Genomic DNA, 15,267 nt, shown 5'->3' with positions numbered 1-15,267 from the left:
AATTAGAATAGTTTAAATTATTGTTTAACTACTATAGATTTATTCCACCTTTGCATTTGCAATTCTATGTCATTTTTGGATACCATAATTAGATAGTATATAATTTACTTTAGTTAATTAAATACTAACATTGAAAACTTAATGTAAAACGTAATCAAGTAATGGAAAAGTCTATTAGATTAAAACTGGGGACCTGGTCCGACGTGATCAAATTTAGTTGGTCTTTGTGGTAGTCCGGGTAAAACTTTAAATGTTTTTTTAAGCTAAATATTTTGTGATTGATTTAAACTTTACCTTAAAATGTACTTGAAATATGAACAGTTTCCTCTTATCGTCAAAGTAACTGAATAACTTATTAGGGCCGTTATCAATCTCGAGATTAGGTACCTTAAACGCTACAAATCAAATTACTAATATCTATATTACCTATTGTTTCGTATGGATCGGCTGCGAATAATAAGAACTGATAATTTGGATCCGGTGGAATTTCTATTTTCTGCTCGAAAGCTGACATAAATCGATACTTTGGTGTGCCCTGAATTTCTGGGAACTCTATTTCAAACAATAATGCTGGCTGTTTAGTTTCAGGGTCTCTCATCTTAGTTATTCTATAACCTGGTCTTCCGATCTTTAATGTAGGTGCCTTAAAAGCTCTAGTCTAAATTAATAAATTAAATCAATTAATAAGTTTAGGAAGTAGTTAATTATTAGTAGTATGAGTAAAAACTAGTGAGAAACCTTTGAAATGGGTGCGATGGTCATAAAGGCGTCTTTTTGTTCTTTAGCTGCTCTTCTTGCTAAATTCATTTGATGTTTTCGGCCCTGTGTGTGACTTAGGTATGAACTTTCAGTTGTATGGACTGTAAGACATAATCTGCATTCTACGTGACCCATGTGGTTCTTAGAAAAGTATGGATCCTTGTTTAAATCGAAGGTTTCAAGGGCCAATTTACGCAATCGCTCCCTCTGGTGAGCTGCGACGTCATGGGCGCTCGCCGGAGCGCCACTACCTGTTTTGTGTCCAACTCTATGCTGATAATCTATCATATTGAGTAAAAAATTAAATATAGATAATAAATAAGGCTAGGTATGGGGAGATTCCATAACCTGGAATTTGTTATTATACAATATTAGTTGTTGCGTAGATGTTTTTCTTGAACGTTATCATGTGGTAAAATTTCTTAATTATAAATTTAATGATCTTGGTGTAGTTTGATTTGTTCGTGATCTTGTACTCGTCCAACAAGTCGTTGAGCTTTTTCTCGTCCTCGTCCAGTAGCATCCCATTTGAATAATACTGCTTCACAATCTCTTTCTTTATGTTTATCATTGTCGACGACGTTTTAATCAGTAAACAGTAGTAAAACATTACGTTCATCTTGTTCTTTATTATGAATACGTATTTTTTCGCGTTATTGATCTGCTTCATATAACTCTCCCTAAAGTCCATTAGTAAATTAACTATTTAATGTGTAAGTGATACAGGAATTTACTGCTCAGAATAATTTGTATGATATTGTTCTGCTTCACTACCAGCTTTTCATGCGCCTGTATGTACGAGAGTATGATATCCAGTACAAAGGAGGCGTTGTTTATATTGATGAAGTTCAACCTTTTACTTAAAATATACTCGAGATTGTTTTTCAGTAGCATCCACTCAAACTCAAACCCGTTAATCTTATTAACATCCTCAAAGTCGCCTATGTTCATTGGACTGTCCTGGTCCGTCCCGTTATCATTAAAATTGTCATAATTTATCATACTATACAACTTGCTTATCTTAGTACTCTTCACATTATTCCATATCTAATTCATTGTTACCTTGTTAGTTACTGAATTACTTAGTAAGTGAGTGAGTAAGTAAGTAATTAAGTGAGTAAGTGAGTGAGTGATTAAGTAGGTAAGTAAGTTAATGTGTTAATGGGTAATTGATGATTAATATTTGGTGTGTGGGATAGAATAATTACGTGTAATGATCTTTGTTTGAGTTTATTGATTGAGAAATCCAGGGAAATGTTAATGATTGTCTTGAGAGTTAGTAGGGACTTGCCGTCAATTTGGCTGTTATTATACATCTCATTATATATCTACAGAATTCCACATTAGCTGTAAACCTACGTATAATAATCCATTGAAGATGATAATGTAAACCTCCTGATCGTCAAGTTCTTTACTGCTGCTACTATCCATTTCTGAATATTCCTCCTTCGGTAGTGGTTCATTTATTGCAATGGAGCCTCTCTTTGCAATTTCATAATCACTGCTAAAACTGCTAACAGTGTAGCGTATGACTTCCAGGTTCTCACTGCTGCGGTTTGGAGGGATTGGGCCGTCAACTCCAGTTGCCGATGATGCTCCGGAACTTCCTAATTCATAAATCTAAGATAAATTTAAAATTACCATGAGACGGGTTAGTGTATAAATCACTTGACTGTGAGTTTATATTATTCAAATAATCGTGCGTAAAATTGGTGTTAAGTTGTCTGTTCAGTAGGAAGATATTCTCTTCATCTTCAAGGTCTAACTCTTCCTGAGTTGCTCCTTTCCTCTCATCAATTACCATGAGATTTTTTATATTCGCATGTGTTACATTGTATGAAATAGTTCCAAGTTTACTCCATTTTACATTTGTCAGTACTGGAACCAAGAGATTTGCCTTTTCCAGCACGTCTGTATTCTTGTATAGCCAGTAATTCTCCAAATTGCTTAATCTCTCCAAATACTTATCCTCAATAAACTTCATTGTCTTTTTCAAATACTCTATTCGATACTCTTTCACCGGGTATGGATTCAGTAATTTATACAACAAATTAAACGTAAATCCCTACAAACCAATACACACTATTATACTATTATATATACTTAATAGTACGTATCTGTGTATTTGGTACGTGTAGAATTAGAATGATCATGGTGCTTCCTGAAATGTAAAATGATAATAAATCGCTGATTAAATCACTAATTCGTTTATCATTCTCCAGTCTCAATCCTAGCACTAATACCATTGCACCTCTCAATCCTCCCCAAATCAACAATAACAACTAATAATAGTATAATATTACCATAATAACTAATAATAGTATAATAATACTATAATAACTAATAATAGTATATTAATAGTATAAAAATAGTATAATGGTGTTGAGATACCTCTTTGAAATTAATTTGATATCCGGTGTAGGTCAGTAGTGGTTTAAAGAGTATGAGCATAATAGTTCTGGTGATATTGAGATAAATATACACAACAACAAGTCTAAGTATTTTCATGCCTAAAATAATCAGATTAGGGTATGGAGTTACCTATACTCTTGATTTTAAACTGTGACCTCAGCATCCCTACTGTAATAATACCTGAGACTACGAATACTACACAGTTTGACATGTATGAGATCGACTCTATTAGTACATGATGTTTCTCAAGTGCTTCTTTATCAAAGGTAATTAGCCCATATGCCTTAATGAATATGCCGTAGCAAACTATGCACAGAGGTCCAGAAATGTTAAGATAATATTCTGAGCAAAAGTACAGAAGGTATCCGAATGAAATTGAGATAATGCACTGGACGATGTGGCATTTACGGAAAAATGATATCCAGACTATCACCACCAGGGCGCAGGCGATCCCAAGTAGAGGCGATAAAATCAACAGCTTTATAAATAACATAATGTAGTACCAATACGACGACTTTTCATTTATGCTCAATAAATAAAAAAATTGAAATAACAACACACTCGTTCCATCATTTATCAGTGATTCTCCTACAGAAATTCGGTAAAATATTTTATTAAGATGTAAATAGTTGATACCGTTGAACATTGTGATTAGTTTGTGTGATGAAGTGGAATCACCTAGAATGGATAAAACTGCAACTGGGTCCGTAGAACTTAAAATTGAAGCCAGTAGGAAACTAATAAAAAATGACCATCTGTCATTTTCTCTTAGTGTGTAATGGAACAGAATTCCCAGTATTGCCACTTGCAATACAACCTGAACCATATTCAATCAAATAATTACATGGTTAAACAGCTGTTTATCAGTATAATAAGCAATTATGTGACTAAAATAACTGAATCTGCGTGTTATACCCCGATGACTGCGAGACTGATTCCTGCGAGTAAGAAGTTACAAAATGAATACCAGTCTATAGTTTGAGTGGCTTCATAGAGTAGAATGGGAAGAGCTATAAAGTAGAGTATGGAGTTATCAATGTTCCTTAGTGATGATATCCACCTGAGAATCCCAAAGGGGAGTTTTTGGTGATCAAAACTCATCAGAATGCCGTAGGTGAGCATCCCGTAGATAAATAGGACCAGGGATATTGGAATCTTGTCATTTATCTTAGAGGTTAAAAAGTGAAAAAAACAGGAAGATACCAGGATAAACACGGTAACTGAAACCAATGAGGCGAGTTTTTCACTGACTCCCGAGAGGTTTACGGTGTCTGAATCGCACGAAACCCCTCCAATGTGTAAGACTAAAATAGTCGAAATTGAGACCAAGAACTTCATTAGGTTAATTGAAGCCATTTTTACTTTGCGATTTCATTTTTTCTAAAATAGTTCAAAGAAGATGCCGAAAAAACTAATTCTCGAAATGTTACTATAGTACAGTCCAAAAGTCAAATTGAAATCATTGAGTCGAAGATAAATTCATATTCTACATTTTTATTCCAGAAATTTCATCGTTTGATTTCAAACGCAAATTCTTCAGATTCCCCATCCTTACACATTCATTCTTCATGGATTGGAATTTTATAATTTTTAATCATCTTTATTATATTTTACTAATTTCAAATTCTTATAAAAATATTTTATTATTTCTTATTTTATAATTATTTTTATGCATATTTGTAATATTAAAATGTAGTTGATGCTAATATTTTTGTTACTATTTTCTGTTGGTTTTTCAGAATGTTTCTTAATTTCATCGCAGAAGCTTAATTACTCAAATTCTCCCAACTTTGCCTTGTATCCTTCTCACAGGTTAACCGTTTCTCAAAAGATGGAAAAGGTAAAAAATAATTAACTCACAATTCTCACCTTAATAACATTCATTAGATTCATAAGATAAATTGCGACTTGCCAATTCGTAAATATTCTGCTGATAGTCCTGAGGTTCGGATGATGGAGAACACGATTAAACAGAAGCAAAGATCGTATCTCGACGCTTTGAAGGCTAAGGAGCTTGGGATTAAAGTGAGAAAACGGCACAAAGGTGGCAGGATGGACAAGCTCATGCTTGAGAGAACTGCTTCTTGCCATGTTAAGTATTTGTTTCTCTCGCCCATAAAGTTAACGAAGATTTTAAGGCAAATTAAGAAGATGCCTGTGCTCCTGGCACTTGGTGATCTTGCTCAGCGTGGCTCAAATAAATACGCCGTTGCCATTTTTAAAGCCATTAAATCCGCTCTTTTCAACGCTAAACGGCTCTATGAAAACTCTGAGGAGCCTTTAAAATTCAGGTTCAGGGAGCTTTCTGCTACTCCAGGCGGAGTTGTTAAGAAACCTTTCTTCAGAGCTAAAGGGCGATGTGACGTTATTAGGAAACCTAAAGCTCACCTAAAAGTTGTTCTGTCCTGTTAACTCCACACTATAACTACTTACTCCTAGAGTTAATGTATAATAATTCTATACTATATGCATAGTGTGTAAACTCTGTACTAAAATTAGTGTGTAAACTCTACTAAAATTAGTGTGTAAACTCTACTAAAATTAGTGTGTAAACTACTAAATTAGTGTAGAGTTAATCAAATTTTAGAGTAAATTACAATGACAATCAGAACACAGACCAAGAGTACGAATACAACGAAATAAGTCATTTTGGGTATTGCTCTTCGATCAATTGATCTTAGGTCATTAGTTGCTGTTCTGGAGTCTGATACAACATTTAACAAATTACTCTCAATATTATCTGAAAATCATTCAGCTGAAATATTAGTACCTAGTTGATCCCCCTGATAATCCACCATATCACCAATCTCAATATACATATCTTGAATCCCTATTACATTATTATTTATACTGTTAATAGTATAAATATTAGTATAATTAGTAATAATTAGTATGATTAGTATAATTAATTAGTAAGATTACCGTAAACAGATGATCTTAGTTGTTTAATTTGTTCGGATCTTTCGTCCAAAATTGTATTTTCAAGTGGGTACTCAGAACTGAACAACAGTGTGAAAACTGTAGCTTACAGGTTATATAATTGATCTTGCACTAATTCCATGTTCTCATCTTCGTCGACATGTCTAAAAACTATTAAAAGTTTAAATCTTACATGTCGTGTTTCACGTCTCGTATTGAATTTGGTATCGAGGTTTGGTAATTTACCAATTTCGCTCTCAAATCTTCGATTTTACCCATGTTCTGCTTAAAGTCGTCCAATAAACTATCATATAACACATAGGACTCCTGTTACACATTAACCAGTTATACTATGCGTAATTATTCGTAACTCTGTATCTATGTGTAACTAGGCATAATTCTGTATAGGATGTGGTACATTTTTTAATCGTAACTCTTCGGAATATTCGTATAGCGATGATAAAACATTTGAGGAGTCATTTTGCAACTTTTCAATGTCATTTAAACTACAGAAAATTTACACAACTCAATATTAAATCGTTTATCTTAGTAGTAAATCATTTATCTTGGTAATAAATCGTTTAACTTAGTAATAAAAGTTATAATTTGGTAATAAAAATTATAATTTAGGGATAAAAGTGAAATGTGTAACTGGGTAGAGAAATACATTTTTTTTCTTTGAATATTTGACAATTCATCATTATTATAACCCTAAAAATAAAATTTTAACGTGGAAATACATTTTCAAACCTGTGTTAAAACATTTTTAACGTTATTTTTAAAATCTGCGACTTCTCTTTTGGCTACATTGGCCGCCTTGGTGTTTCTTGCGGCCACTGCACCCAGAGTAGACTTTGCGTACTTTTTACTCATTTATCCGTAAACATTAAATTCGGAAAATACTAGTCAGATCCCATATTTAGAGATTACGTGCTATTCTATAAAAAGTAATAAATACAACACAATAGCATCCATTCTCCTTAAATTTTCTAATTTATATGATATAAATTTTATTTATTTCCTTGTGAAATTTGTAACAAAGTAGAGGGGATATTAATTTACGATATTAACTAATCAAATCTCCCTATGGGGAATTACTTCTTCGTAATTCCCTTTTAACATTTTACACATTAATATTTAATTTTCAGAAGTAGCTGAGTAAACTAAATTGTATATTTGGCACGATAAAGTTAGTACATTATTATATGAAATAATCTTTTGAGGCTGGTTTCGTACTTTTTTTACTAGTTAATTTTTTATCCGATTTTTCACTCTGGTTACTTTTAGGTTCACTTGTAGAACCGTCCTCATTGGCATTGTTTGAATCATTTTTTTCATAAATTTGTAATTTTTTTAATTTTTTTTCTTGGTGTTTTTGTTTTTGCTTTTGCCGTTGTTCAAATTGTTTCTTCTTCTTCCGCTCCTCCTCACGCATAAAATACTCGCCAGTCTCCAGTAAAATATCCTCCTTCCTCGGTTGCTAAAGAGCTATTACAATTATGTATTCTCACCTGCTCTGGTATAAGTAATGAATTCTCTTTCTTCTTCCTCACAACCTTAACCTTCCTCCTCTTCACACAACGCTTCTTAAACTGCGGTAAAAATCTGTCCCAGTTCTCCTACACACTATTATACCACTAACTATACTATTAACTATTATTAACTATTATTAACTATTATTAACTATTATTAACTATTATTAACTATTATTAACTATTATTAACTATTATTAACTGTGGGAGGATACATTTTTTAATTTTTCATTTTTGCTTAGTTCTCTTTTAATGATCAATTCCTTGATATAGTAGACGGGGTGGATATTGTAAATGCAATCCTCGACAATTTTACGAACAGTTTTAATACCCTTGATTGACCCGATAACTGATACTGTTTGACCTTGAGTTAGTATATAGCATTCTGTGAGTAATTCCAGCGCTTTAAGGGTTGAACCGCCTGGTCCAACGAGTCTTTGTCTCCTCTTAATAAATTTATCTTTATTCCTAATTAACCCTCCTGAACATGTGTTAATATATTTTTAGTACCGATTTTAATAATGTCACAGTAAACGCCGTCGTCAAGTATCCTCTTAGCCTGAGGAAAAGGAACACTCCTCGCCAATAATTTAATCAAATCTCTGGCCTAATAATGATGATTTAGTTGATTGTTACTTTAATTATTATGTAAGGATCCCAGGTTTTATCAGTAGTTATTACAGTCATCGACCCTTCCAGCAAATCCAGCTCACAGTTTATGTGATATTGCGATAAACAACTAAAGAAATAAACGTGATAGAGTGAATAAAATACTTTTTAACGTCGCCCCAAACGGATTGTATATATTTTTCTCTGTATTTTGGAAATAGTATGCGAAATGAACTCTCCTCTACGAGAGAAGGCTCATTCTCCTCCTAAATCAGCATTTTATAATAAATTATATTAAATTTTACTAGGGAAAATACCTTGGTAAAAGGTTCGATTTTCCAGTGATCTATGGTATCATCGTCCCAGGGCTTATCCCTGCGGTACTTCCGGTGCCTACTCTTCTCCTCCTCCATTAATTAATATAATTACATAAAATTAAAAAATTAATTTTTAATATTTCTTCTACAATATTCTCTGGCGGCCTCATAATCCACATTTCTCAACCATTCATGATTCTATAACATTTTTTATTCAAATTTGGTAATTTTAGTTAATTATTCCATACTAAAGCTTCTCTTGCTTTAATTCTTTTTTCCGGGTCCTTCTCCAACATCTTCTCCAACAAATTTATAAACTCCCGCGCATCTTCTTTCACCCAGTTTTCGGGAGAATTACTCCCCAAATCTTCTCCAGCTTTAACAGACTGATCCACGGAATTACACTCATTTTCATCCATTCCATCATCGGAATTACATAGTTTATCATCGGAATTACATAATTTATCGGAATTGCATAATTTATCGGAATTGCATAATTTATCACCGGAATTACCTTCGTTTTCGGGTGAATTAAGTAATTTTACAGTTTGTATTTGAGTGTTGAAGTCAAAGTTTTCGATATTGGTCATTGTTTCGTAAATTGACCCAGAGAGACAGTAAAAGGGGAAACTCCTAAAATATAAAATCCATAACGTAATTCCCAACGCCCACATATCCAACGCACTCCCATCATTCCCACCTATAACACTTTTATCCACTATTCACCACTATTAACTGTCACCACTATTACTACTATAGTATTATTAGTATAATTATTAGTATAGTATTATTAGTATGGGTATGAGTAACTGGAATTGATACTGGAATTGTCATCGAAAACTTCGGGGGCTAGAAAGTAATAAGTGCCTTTGGAGCCTTTGACCTTTCCGTCAGTCATAAATTCAGATTCCCCAAAGTCTCCTGCAGCACTGTTAACACCTCAGTTAACTAATTTATTTAGTGTGTAGAGTACCTAGTTTACATCTGCCTCGTGAATTCATGAATATATTATTAGGTTTTAAATCACGGTGTGCGACGTTTATCTCCGACACTATAATCAAATTAATATTTACATAAGAAATTACGGTATAAAAGAGCGCTTAAAAGGTCTTTTGCTATGCATTTGACGACTGGTTTGGGGAAATTTGGGACCTCTTCATGGAAACTTTCAAGGTCCATTAGACAGCCAAATTCAGCATATTCAAATACTAAACCATAGTTAACATATAAAGAGATTACCAAGTTCAATTTCCTCCTCGAAAGTTGGCCTTTCTCGACTGAAATCAATCCCGAAAACGCCATGTAATTTGATGCAGGACTCGTGATCCAGGACTTTTTGGACCTCTAAAGCCCTTTTAAAGTCCTCAAACCAGTTCTTTTTCACCAGTTTCCCATTCCTATTGACGTATTCTTTCCGTTTCTCCAACTCGTGCCTGTAAAACCTCTTGACTGCGAACCGGTTCCCTATGGAATCCTCAGCCAAAAATACGTCATAACACTTTCCATATTGGAGCAGCTTAATCGTCTCCAATCCGGACATATTTCACAAAACTGCGATAAAAATTATTTTAAAACTTAAATTTATTCTGAAAAGCTCTATGAATTGTGCTTTATAGTGAGATTGTCCCATCATTCATAATTTTTCAGAATATACCTTAAATTTTCAAAAATCGCATGAAATTCCTGGTTTAATAATTGAAAGACTCAAATTTTACACATTTAAGCTCACTTTTGAGTCCTTTTTCAGTTAACCGTTCTTACACACCTTGTAACATTATTCATTTATTTCCCTAAACTACGCTATTTTATACTTGATACTATTATTCCACTATCTACTACTCTAAATTACTGGCTTACTTAATAAAACTAGTGATTTACTCAATAAAACTGTTGATTTGTTGATTAAAATTAATGATTTACTGAATAAAATTAATGATTTATTGAACAAAATTGTTTATTTACTGAATAAAACTGTTGATTTATTGAATAAAATTAATGATAATTGTTGAGAATGGCGATGTATAAGTCAAGGTTGTTTATATATTTTATAATTTATTCTTGTACTTTTTGTCATGCTAAGTATGGATTTAAGTACTTTGCGAACAAGGTGAACAATGCAGTGAATTTGGCAATAAACTACGCAGTTTTGAATGAAACGCTTTCATTTAAGGAGCCGGGTGACTTCACCGCTGAGGGTGAGAGTTTCAAGAGTTACACTTTAGAGAAGGGAGGCGCAATTAAGTTCTACTGTGGCAATAATGAGACTGAGGAGGGTCGTAAGATTAAAATGTACCCTGAGGATTTAAAGAAAACCTCGTTGGCTCCCATGTCAAAGAGCGGAATTACCCATAGCATTAAGCGTGTGATAAATAACTTTGGCCTTTTCCGTAGTGACTCGACTTTGATTTACTCATTATCTGAGTTTCTGGGCGGTGGGTACCTGATCCAGTACCCTGCGGACGCTGTTATTGTCTCCAGTGACCCCAACTTCAGCCTCAACTTCGCCTGCGTCTATGATCCCAATTATGATACCAGTGGTGAGAACAAATCTGACGAATTAAACACTGAAGAGAAGAAGGATTTACTGTACCGTTGGATCGAGGTTAAATTTACCGATGTGTTGCCAATAAGTTATGGTTGCGGTAGTGGGAATCATCCGTTGTTTAATAACTTGAGTCCTGAAAATGGTCCAGATAAGCTAGAGGGTACTTTTTTGCAAACCCGCGCCTTCTGTGAAATTGAACCGAAGCCTGGGATGGTAATTGGTATTTACTGTGCCGCTGGTGAGACTTTCAATGACGAGTTTTGCTTCCGTGACTCTTCCGGGAAAACGTACTACGATCCTGACTTCAAGTACGACGGAGCTGGACAAAGGCTTCATTTATTCCGCGTGCCTGAAAATGGTTTCGGCGGTGACGTGTACTTCCTTTGCGAGTGCAGGGGTAAGAACAAGGACACTAAGGCTCAGGTTAAAATAATTAAAGCGTCTGTTCTGTCCTGTGACTTGACTAAGATTTTCGAAAAGCATGAGCCTGGGAAAAAAATTAGTCTCCAGGCCTGCAGACGTGACTTACGTCCCGGCGAATCTCTCAAAGTCACTGTTCCCAAGAATTACACCGAGTTCTACTACTTTAAGCATAAATATTCTTCTCTTTTCGAGCCTATCAACGTGCAACATTACGCTTACAGGCAAAAATTAGACGATAACGAGGTTTGCTGTTATACTCTGGGAGTATTAAGTTATATTCTACAGGGGAATTAGTATTAAATTTATATATCACAATTTTATTATTCAGCTGTTTATCAAATTTTAGGTGCGTAAGGTGAAGTTGAGTGATTTGATAGTTGGCGATGGACTGACAATTGAGAAGACGCCAGTTCGAGGTGCTGTGGAGTATCTTTTCAAGTATAATAGGGACTCTATACTGATTTTAACGTCTGAAACAGTGTCCTTTGAATACTTTTGGACTCTGTTTCACAGGAACCCTAGGGAGCGTGAGGTTATCTCGTATTTAAGCTTGAATGAGAAGGTTTTAGCTGTGGTTAGTATTGGATTATTCCCTACTGACCCCTACACCTATGGCTGTGGAGTTAGAAATGACTTTTTCCGCAGGGAACTGCTTGACTTTAGGAGTGAGGAGATAAATAACAAACCCACCTCCATTTGCAAGGTTGATGGTAGAAATAGTCCAATTGGCTTCTACTGCCCTAGGCCGTTCTTACTTGAGCCTAGAGACTGCTTCAGGAGTGTTTTAATCCAAACTGACGAGGGTGAGGAGTCTGTTGACCTGGTCAAGGTAGCTAAATACGCCAGACACTTTACCACTAAACACCTTGTTATTCTAGACACATACACTACCGGTAAACATGAAGGTACTAACGAGTATATAAATACTAGCGAGATTATGTGTAAGTGCGTTGACGAAGAGGGGAACCTCGTGGCCTCCATCACTGTCCAACTTGATAAAGATACTCGAGCTGATGTTGGAGAATCTAGTGACTCTGATAATGAAGAAGGCTCGGGAGAAGTGGGAGGGAATTCGGACGATGATTTTAGGATCGAGACTAGGATAAGCTAATTTCATGTGTGTAGATTAGTGTTTGTATATAATAATTTGTGCTTGTATTATTGAACTGTTTTGCGCACTTTACAAGCGAATTTTTATCCAAGGCATCATTAATTAATGAATTTAACATTTGACCCCTCAACATATTCCACTCCACATTTTCCACATTTTCCACATTTTCCACATTCTCCACAGTGTCCACATTCTCTACAGTGTTATTATCTTGACATTTGTACATTTGGTCAACTTTACGCTCATTTGTAACATTATATCCCCTATCAACCCTATCTGCCCTATCAACAGAATTACTGTTGAAATGGTATGGAATGGGTTGAATTTGTATGTTATAATGTGATAACACAATAGCTAATTGTGTGGTAGTGTGTGATGGAATTGAGAGTACATTTGCCAAGACTTTGAGGATATAAGTTTCCAGTACGGTTTCCCAGTCATTTGGTTTTTCGTGTAATTTATCATCTGAAATTGATTTTACCAGGTTTGTGCTGGTGGAATTACACTTTGAACAGGTGACTCTGGCACTCTGTAACCCCAGTCTCAACTGCGTCAACAGCGTTAATAACATTAGCAAGTACAAGTCACCCTTAAAATAACAGCCCAAAACACATTTAACACAAGAGTAAACATTTACAGTGTCACTGGTATCAGTAGGGTAAATCAGCTGCAGATTATGTGTCAGCAGTAAGTGGTACAGAATAATGAATAAATTTGTGTCTGTTAAGTTTGTAATGTAAATCTCAGTCCAATCACTCTGGATCAAATTATTTAAAATTGCCTTAACATAAGATAACAACTGTAAGTTGTAGTCGGCAATGGTGTAGTCATCTGTGCCGTAGTTCCCAGTGCCGTAGTTCCCAGTGTGTAGAGTCTGGATATAACGTTGTAATAGTATACTGAGGGATTTGTAGTGTAATTTGCCAAGTATTATATTATCCTTTAAACTTAAATTATATATACACTTCATTAGACTCTTGTCCAAATTAATTCTATCAGTGGCCACAAAGTTGCCAGTGTTATCAGTCCCGCCGGAGCTAAAAAACTCAGTTACAATGTCGTAATTGGCTGAAATTGATGAATATTTGAATAATCTCAGGGGATCAAATATCGATTTTACACCCTCAAATCGAGATAACAATTCCAACACACCACTCAAATCCACATTCACACCATTACCATCACTGCTATTACTATCGATAATACTATTGTTATTTCCGTCTGTAGTGTGAGTGTTTATGAGTTTGAGGAGTAGGTTGAAATCGGGTAAGGAATTAATTTTAATCAATAGTTTGATTAATGGATTAGCAATTTTCAAATTTGTAAGCAATTTGTTAATAACAATTTTAGTGAAACAGGTTGGAACTTCGTGTGTAAAGTCATAAAATTCCTCCACAGTATCCAAGAGTTTGACGTCAGTATTCACAAATTTCATAGCATTTACATATGACTTATATGTCTCCGGACTCAATGTGTAAAGTTGTTTGGAAATAGCTTTAAAAATGTTTAAATCATATTTTAAGACTAATTTAGTGCATAAACTTGTGTTTTTATGTGTGAATTTTAGTAAGTCTCTTAACAAAGCGTCCAAGTCCTCGGGACTCACCACACTCGTATCATCACTAAACTCACTACTCAAATGCTTATACAAGATTATTATTATATTATTAATATTACCCACTAATTTATCAATTGAATCGTTAATTTCAATCTTAATTAAAGTGTTAAATATGTTTACAAGTGCCCGTACAATCGTGTGCTGAGTGGTCAGTTTCTCAACTTTTAAGTGTGATTTGATAATCAAAATCAAGTCCTTTTTCAATATATTAACGCCTCTAACGCCAAGTAATAATATCACACACAACTTTAACTTTCCATTCTCATGGTAAACATCTCTCACATCAGTGTCGACACTGTCATATGTAACAGAATAATCAGTGACAGTGTGATCTGTAACAGAGAGATTTGTAAGAGAATTACTTTTGATGACGCAATAGTGTGTGAGGAGAGATTTGATGAAATTATTGTTGTCTGGCGAGAAAATATGACATTTGGTTAAGTAATCGAAAAAGTTAAAATTTGACAAAAACTCCGTCAAACCGCTGGGATCCACACACTTAACACATTCCAGGAGTAATTTTAAACTGTAATTTATGATCACGTCGTCATTCAGAAATATCTCATCAATCCGCTCCTTAAACAATTTTAATACTCTCGCCACTAACTTCTTTTTACTCAGTTCCGCAGAAGTTTTCGAGTTAGAATTTACAGAAGTTTCCAGTCCCTCAGTACTTACTAAATTATCGCTTAGAAATGAGAAATGGTTGAGAATGTGTAGGAGCATTGAGATGGCTTTGGTTTTGACGATTAAGTTGTTGGAATCGAGGAGTGAGAAGATTTCAACGCAGTTTGGCGACTCTTTAAGGTATAATTTCGCCAGTTCCAAGTCATGATTAAAGGGTTTAAAGAGAATATACTCACGTTCCTGAGGTAAGTCAACAGACTCCTGCGATAACTTTTGCCTCTTGACGGGGTTAGTTTTGACTATTTTACATTTGATTCTAACCTCAGGGCATAACTCAGACAAATCACCCCTCACTATACTCGAGGCTATTTGTAACCCATTCACATACTTCATCC

The 15,267-nt window shown here is 34.6% G+C and overlaps 8 protein-coding genes across 8 annotated transcripts; 2 read left to right on the top strand and 6 right to left on the bottom strand.

The window, feature by feature from the left end:
- Positions 1 to 179: 179 nt before the first annotated feature.
- SF3A2 (Zinc-finger of C2H2 type family protein) lies at positions 180 to 1,047 on the bottom strand (the record flags this gene model as incomplete). Its single annotated transcript, XM_760109.2, has 4 exons — positions 180 to 263; positions 295 to 395; positions 427 to 658; positions 739 to 1,047. 4 exons carry the CDS (start codon positions 1,045 to 1,047, stop codon positions 180 to 182), a joined length of 726 nt encoding a protein of 241 aa, XP_765202.2.
- Positions 1,048 to 1,120: 73 nt separating this feature from the next.
- On the bottom strand, positions 1,121 to 4,675 carry NHX7 (Sodium/hydrogen exchanger family protein; the record flags this gene model as incomplete). The annotated part of the gene is made up of 10 exons (XM_061305544.1): positions 4,087 to 4,675; positions 3,808 to 3,988; positions 3,301 to 3,759; positions 3,151 to 3,269; positions 2,892 to 3,041; positions 2,401 to 2,824; positions 2,119 to 2,366; positions 1,968 to 2,087; positions 1,484 to 1,806; positions 1,121 to 1,439 (listed from the first exon to the last, which is right to left on the bottom strand). The coding sequence occupies exons 1-10, from the start codon at positions 4,525 to 4,527 to the stop codon at positions 1,121 to 1,123; spliced, it is 2,784 nt and encodes a 927-aa protein (XP_061162161.1). The 5' UTR covers positions 4,528 to 4,675.
- An 84-nt stretch (positions 4,676 to 4,759) lies between these two features.
- Positions 4,760 to 5,631, top strand: TpMuguga_02g00633 (Ribosomal protein L22p/L17e family protein). The gene is made up of 2 exons (XM_760106.2): positions 4,760 to 5,011; positions 5,059 to 5,631. Exons 1-2 carry the CDS (start codon positions 4,871 to 4,873, stop codon positions 5,581 to 5,583), a joined length of 666 nt encoding a protein of 221 aa, XP_765199.1. The 5' UTR covers positions 4,760 to 4,870; the 3' UTR covers positions 5,584 to 5,631.
- A 17-nt stretch (positions 5,632 to 5,648) lies between these two features.
- TpMuguga_02g00632 (SNARE domain protein) lies at positions 5,649 to 7,170 on the bottom strand. The gene is made up of 8 exons (XM_061305420.1): positions 6,841 to 7,170; positions 6,758 to 6,801; positions 6,509 to 6,596; positions 6,284 to 6,417; positions 6,201 to 6,254; positions 6,094 to 6,170; positions 5,942 to 6,001; positions 5,649 to 5,911 (listed from the first exon to the last, which is right to left on the bottom strand). The coding sequence occupies exons 1-8, from the start codon at positions 6,961 to 6,963 to the stop codon at positions 5,748 to 5,750; spliced, it is 744 nt and encodes a 247-aa protein (XP_061161387.1). The 5' UTR covers positions 6,964 to 7,170; the 3' UTR covers positions 5,649 to 5,747.
- A 121-nt stretch (positions 7,171 to 7,291) lies between these two features.
- mis3 (KRR1 small subunit processome component-like protein) lies at positions 7,292 to 8,644 on the bottom strand (the record flags this gene model as incomplete). The annotated part of the gene is made up of 7 exons (XM_760104.1): positions 7,292 to 7,570; positions 7,602 to 7,709; positions 7,838 to 8,103; positions 8,133 to 8,229; positions 8,259 to 8,361; positions 8,397 to 8,497; positions 8,549 to 8,644. 7 exons carry the CDS (start codon positions 8,642 to 8,644, stop codon positions 7,292 to 7,294), a joined length of 1,050 nt encoding a protein of 349 aa, XP_765197.1.
- A 30-nt stretch (positions 8,645 to 8,674) lies between these two features.
- On the bottom strand, positions 8,675 to 10,122 carry ppk34 (Protein kinase domain protein; the record flags this gene model as incomplete). Its single annotated transcript, XM_760103.2, has 6 exons — positions 9,788 to 10,122; positions 9,634 to 9,756; positions 9,522 to 9,599; positions 9,371 to 9,466; positions 8,797 to 9,248; positions 8,675 to 8,746 (listed from the first exon to the last, which is right to left on the bottom strand). The coding sequence occupies exons 1-6, from the start codon at positions 10,086 to 10,088 to the stop codon at positions 8,675 to 8,677; spliced, it is 1,122 nt and encodes a 373-aa protein (XP_765196.1). The 5' UTR covers positions 10,089 to 10,122.
- Positions 10,123 to 10,559: 437 nt separating this feature from the next.
- Positions 10,560 to 12,461, top strand: TpMuguga_02g00629 (Sexual stage antigen s48/45 domain protein; the record flags this gene model as incomplete). The annotated part of the gene is made up of 3 exons (XM_760102.1): positions 10,560 to 11,759; positions 11,863 to 12,345; positions 12,447 to 12,461. 3 exons carry the CDS (start codon positions 10,560 to 10,562, stop codon positions 12,459 to 12,461), a joined length of 1,698 nt encoding a protein of 565 aa, XP_765195.1.
- Positions 12,437 to 15,265, bottom strand: TpMuguga_02g00628 (uncharacterized protein; the record flags this gene model as incomplete). Its single annotated transcript, XM_760101.2, has 1 exon — positions 12,437 to 15,265. One exon carries the CDS (start codon positions 15,263 to 15,265, stop codon positions 12,614 to 12,616), a length of 2,652 nt encoding a protein of 883 aa, XP_765194.1. The 3' UTR covers positions 12,437 to 12,613.
- Between the last annotated feature and the right edge of the window lie 2 nt (positions 15,266 to 15,267).

The sequence above is a fragment of the Theileria parva genome, chromosome 2, assembly GCF_000165365.1.
Source record: "Theileria parva strain Muguga chromosome 2, complete sequence, whole genome shotgun sequence".
NCBI classification, from domain to species: domain Eukaryota; phylum Apicomplexa; class Aconoidasida; order Piroplasmida; family Theileriidae; genus Theileria; species Theileria parva.
The sequence above is the reverse complement of the archived record's forward strand: the minus strand, read 5'-3'. Positions and strand labels throughout refer to the sequence as shown.

Bases quoted from the DNA above. Each gene is read 5' to 3' on its own strand.
- TpMuguga_02g00633 (XM_760106.2), top strand. From the start codon at position 4,871: ATGCTAATATTTTTGTTACTATTTTCTGTTGGTTTTTCAGAATGTTTC. The intron at 5,012-5,058 runs GTAAAAAATAAT...AACATTCATTAG, and splicing joins TTTCTCAAAAGATGGAAAAG to ATTCATAAGATAAATTGCGA.
- TpMuguga_02g00632 (XM_061305420.1), bottom strand. From the start codon at position 6,963: ATGAGTAAAAAGTACGCAAAGTCTACTCTGGGTGCAGTGGCCGCAAGA. The intron at 6,597-6,757 runs GTATTTCTCTAC...AATTTTCTGTAG, and splicing joins AATATTCAAAGAAAAAAAAT to TTTAAATGACATTGAAAAGT. The intron at 6,002-6,093 runs GTAATCTTACTA...ATAATGTAATAG, and splicing joins ACTAAGATCATCTGTTTACG to GGATTCAAGATATGTATATT.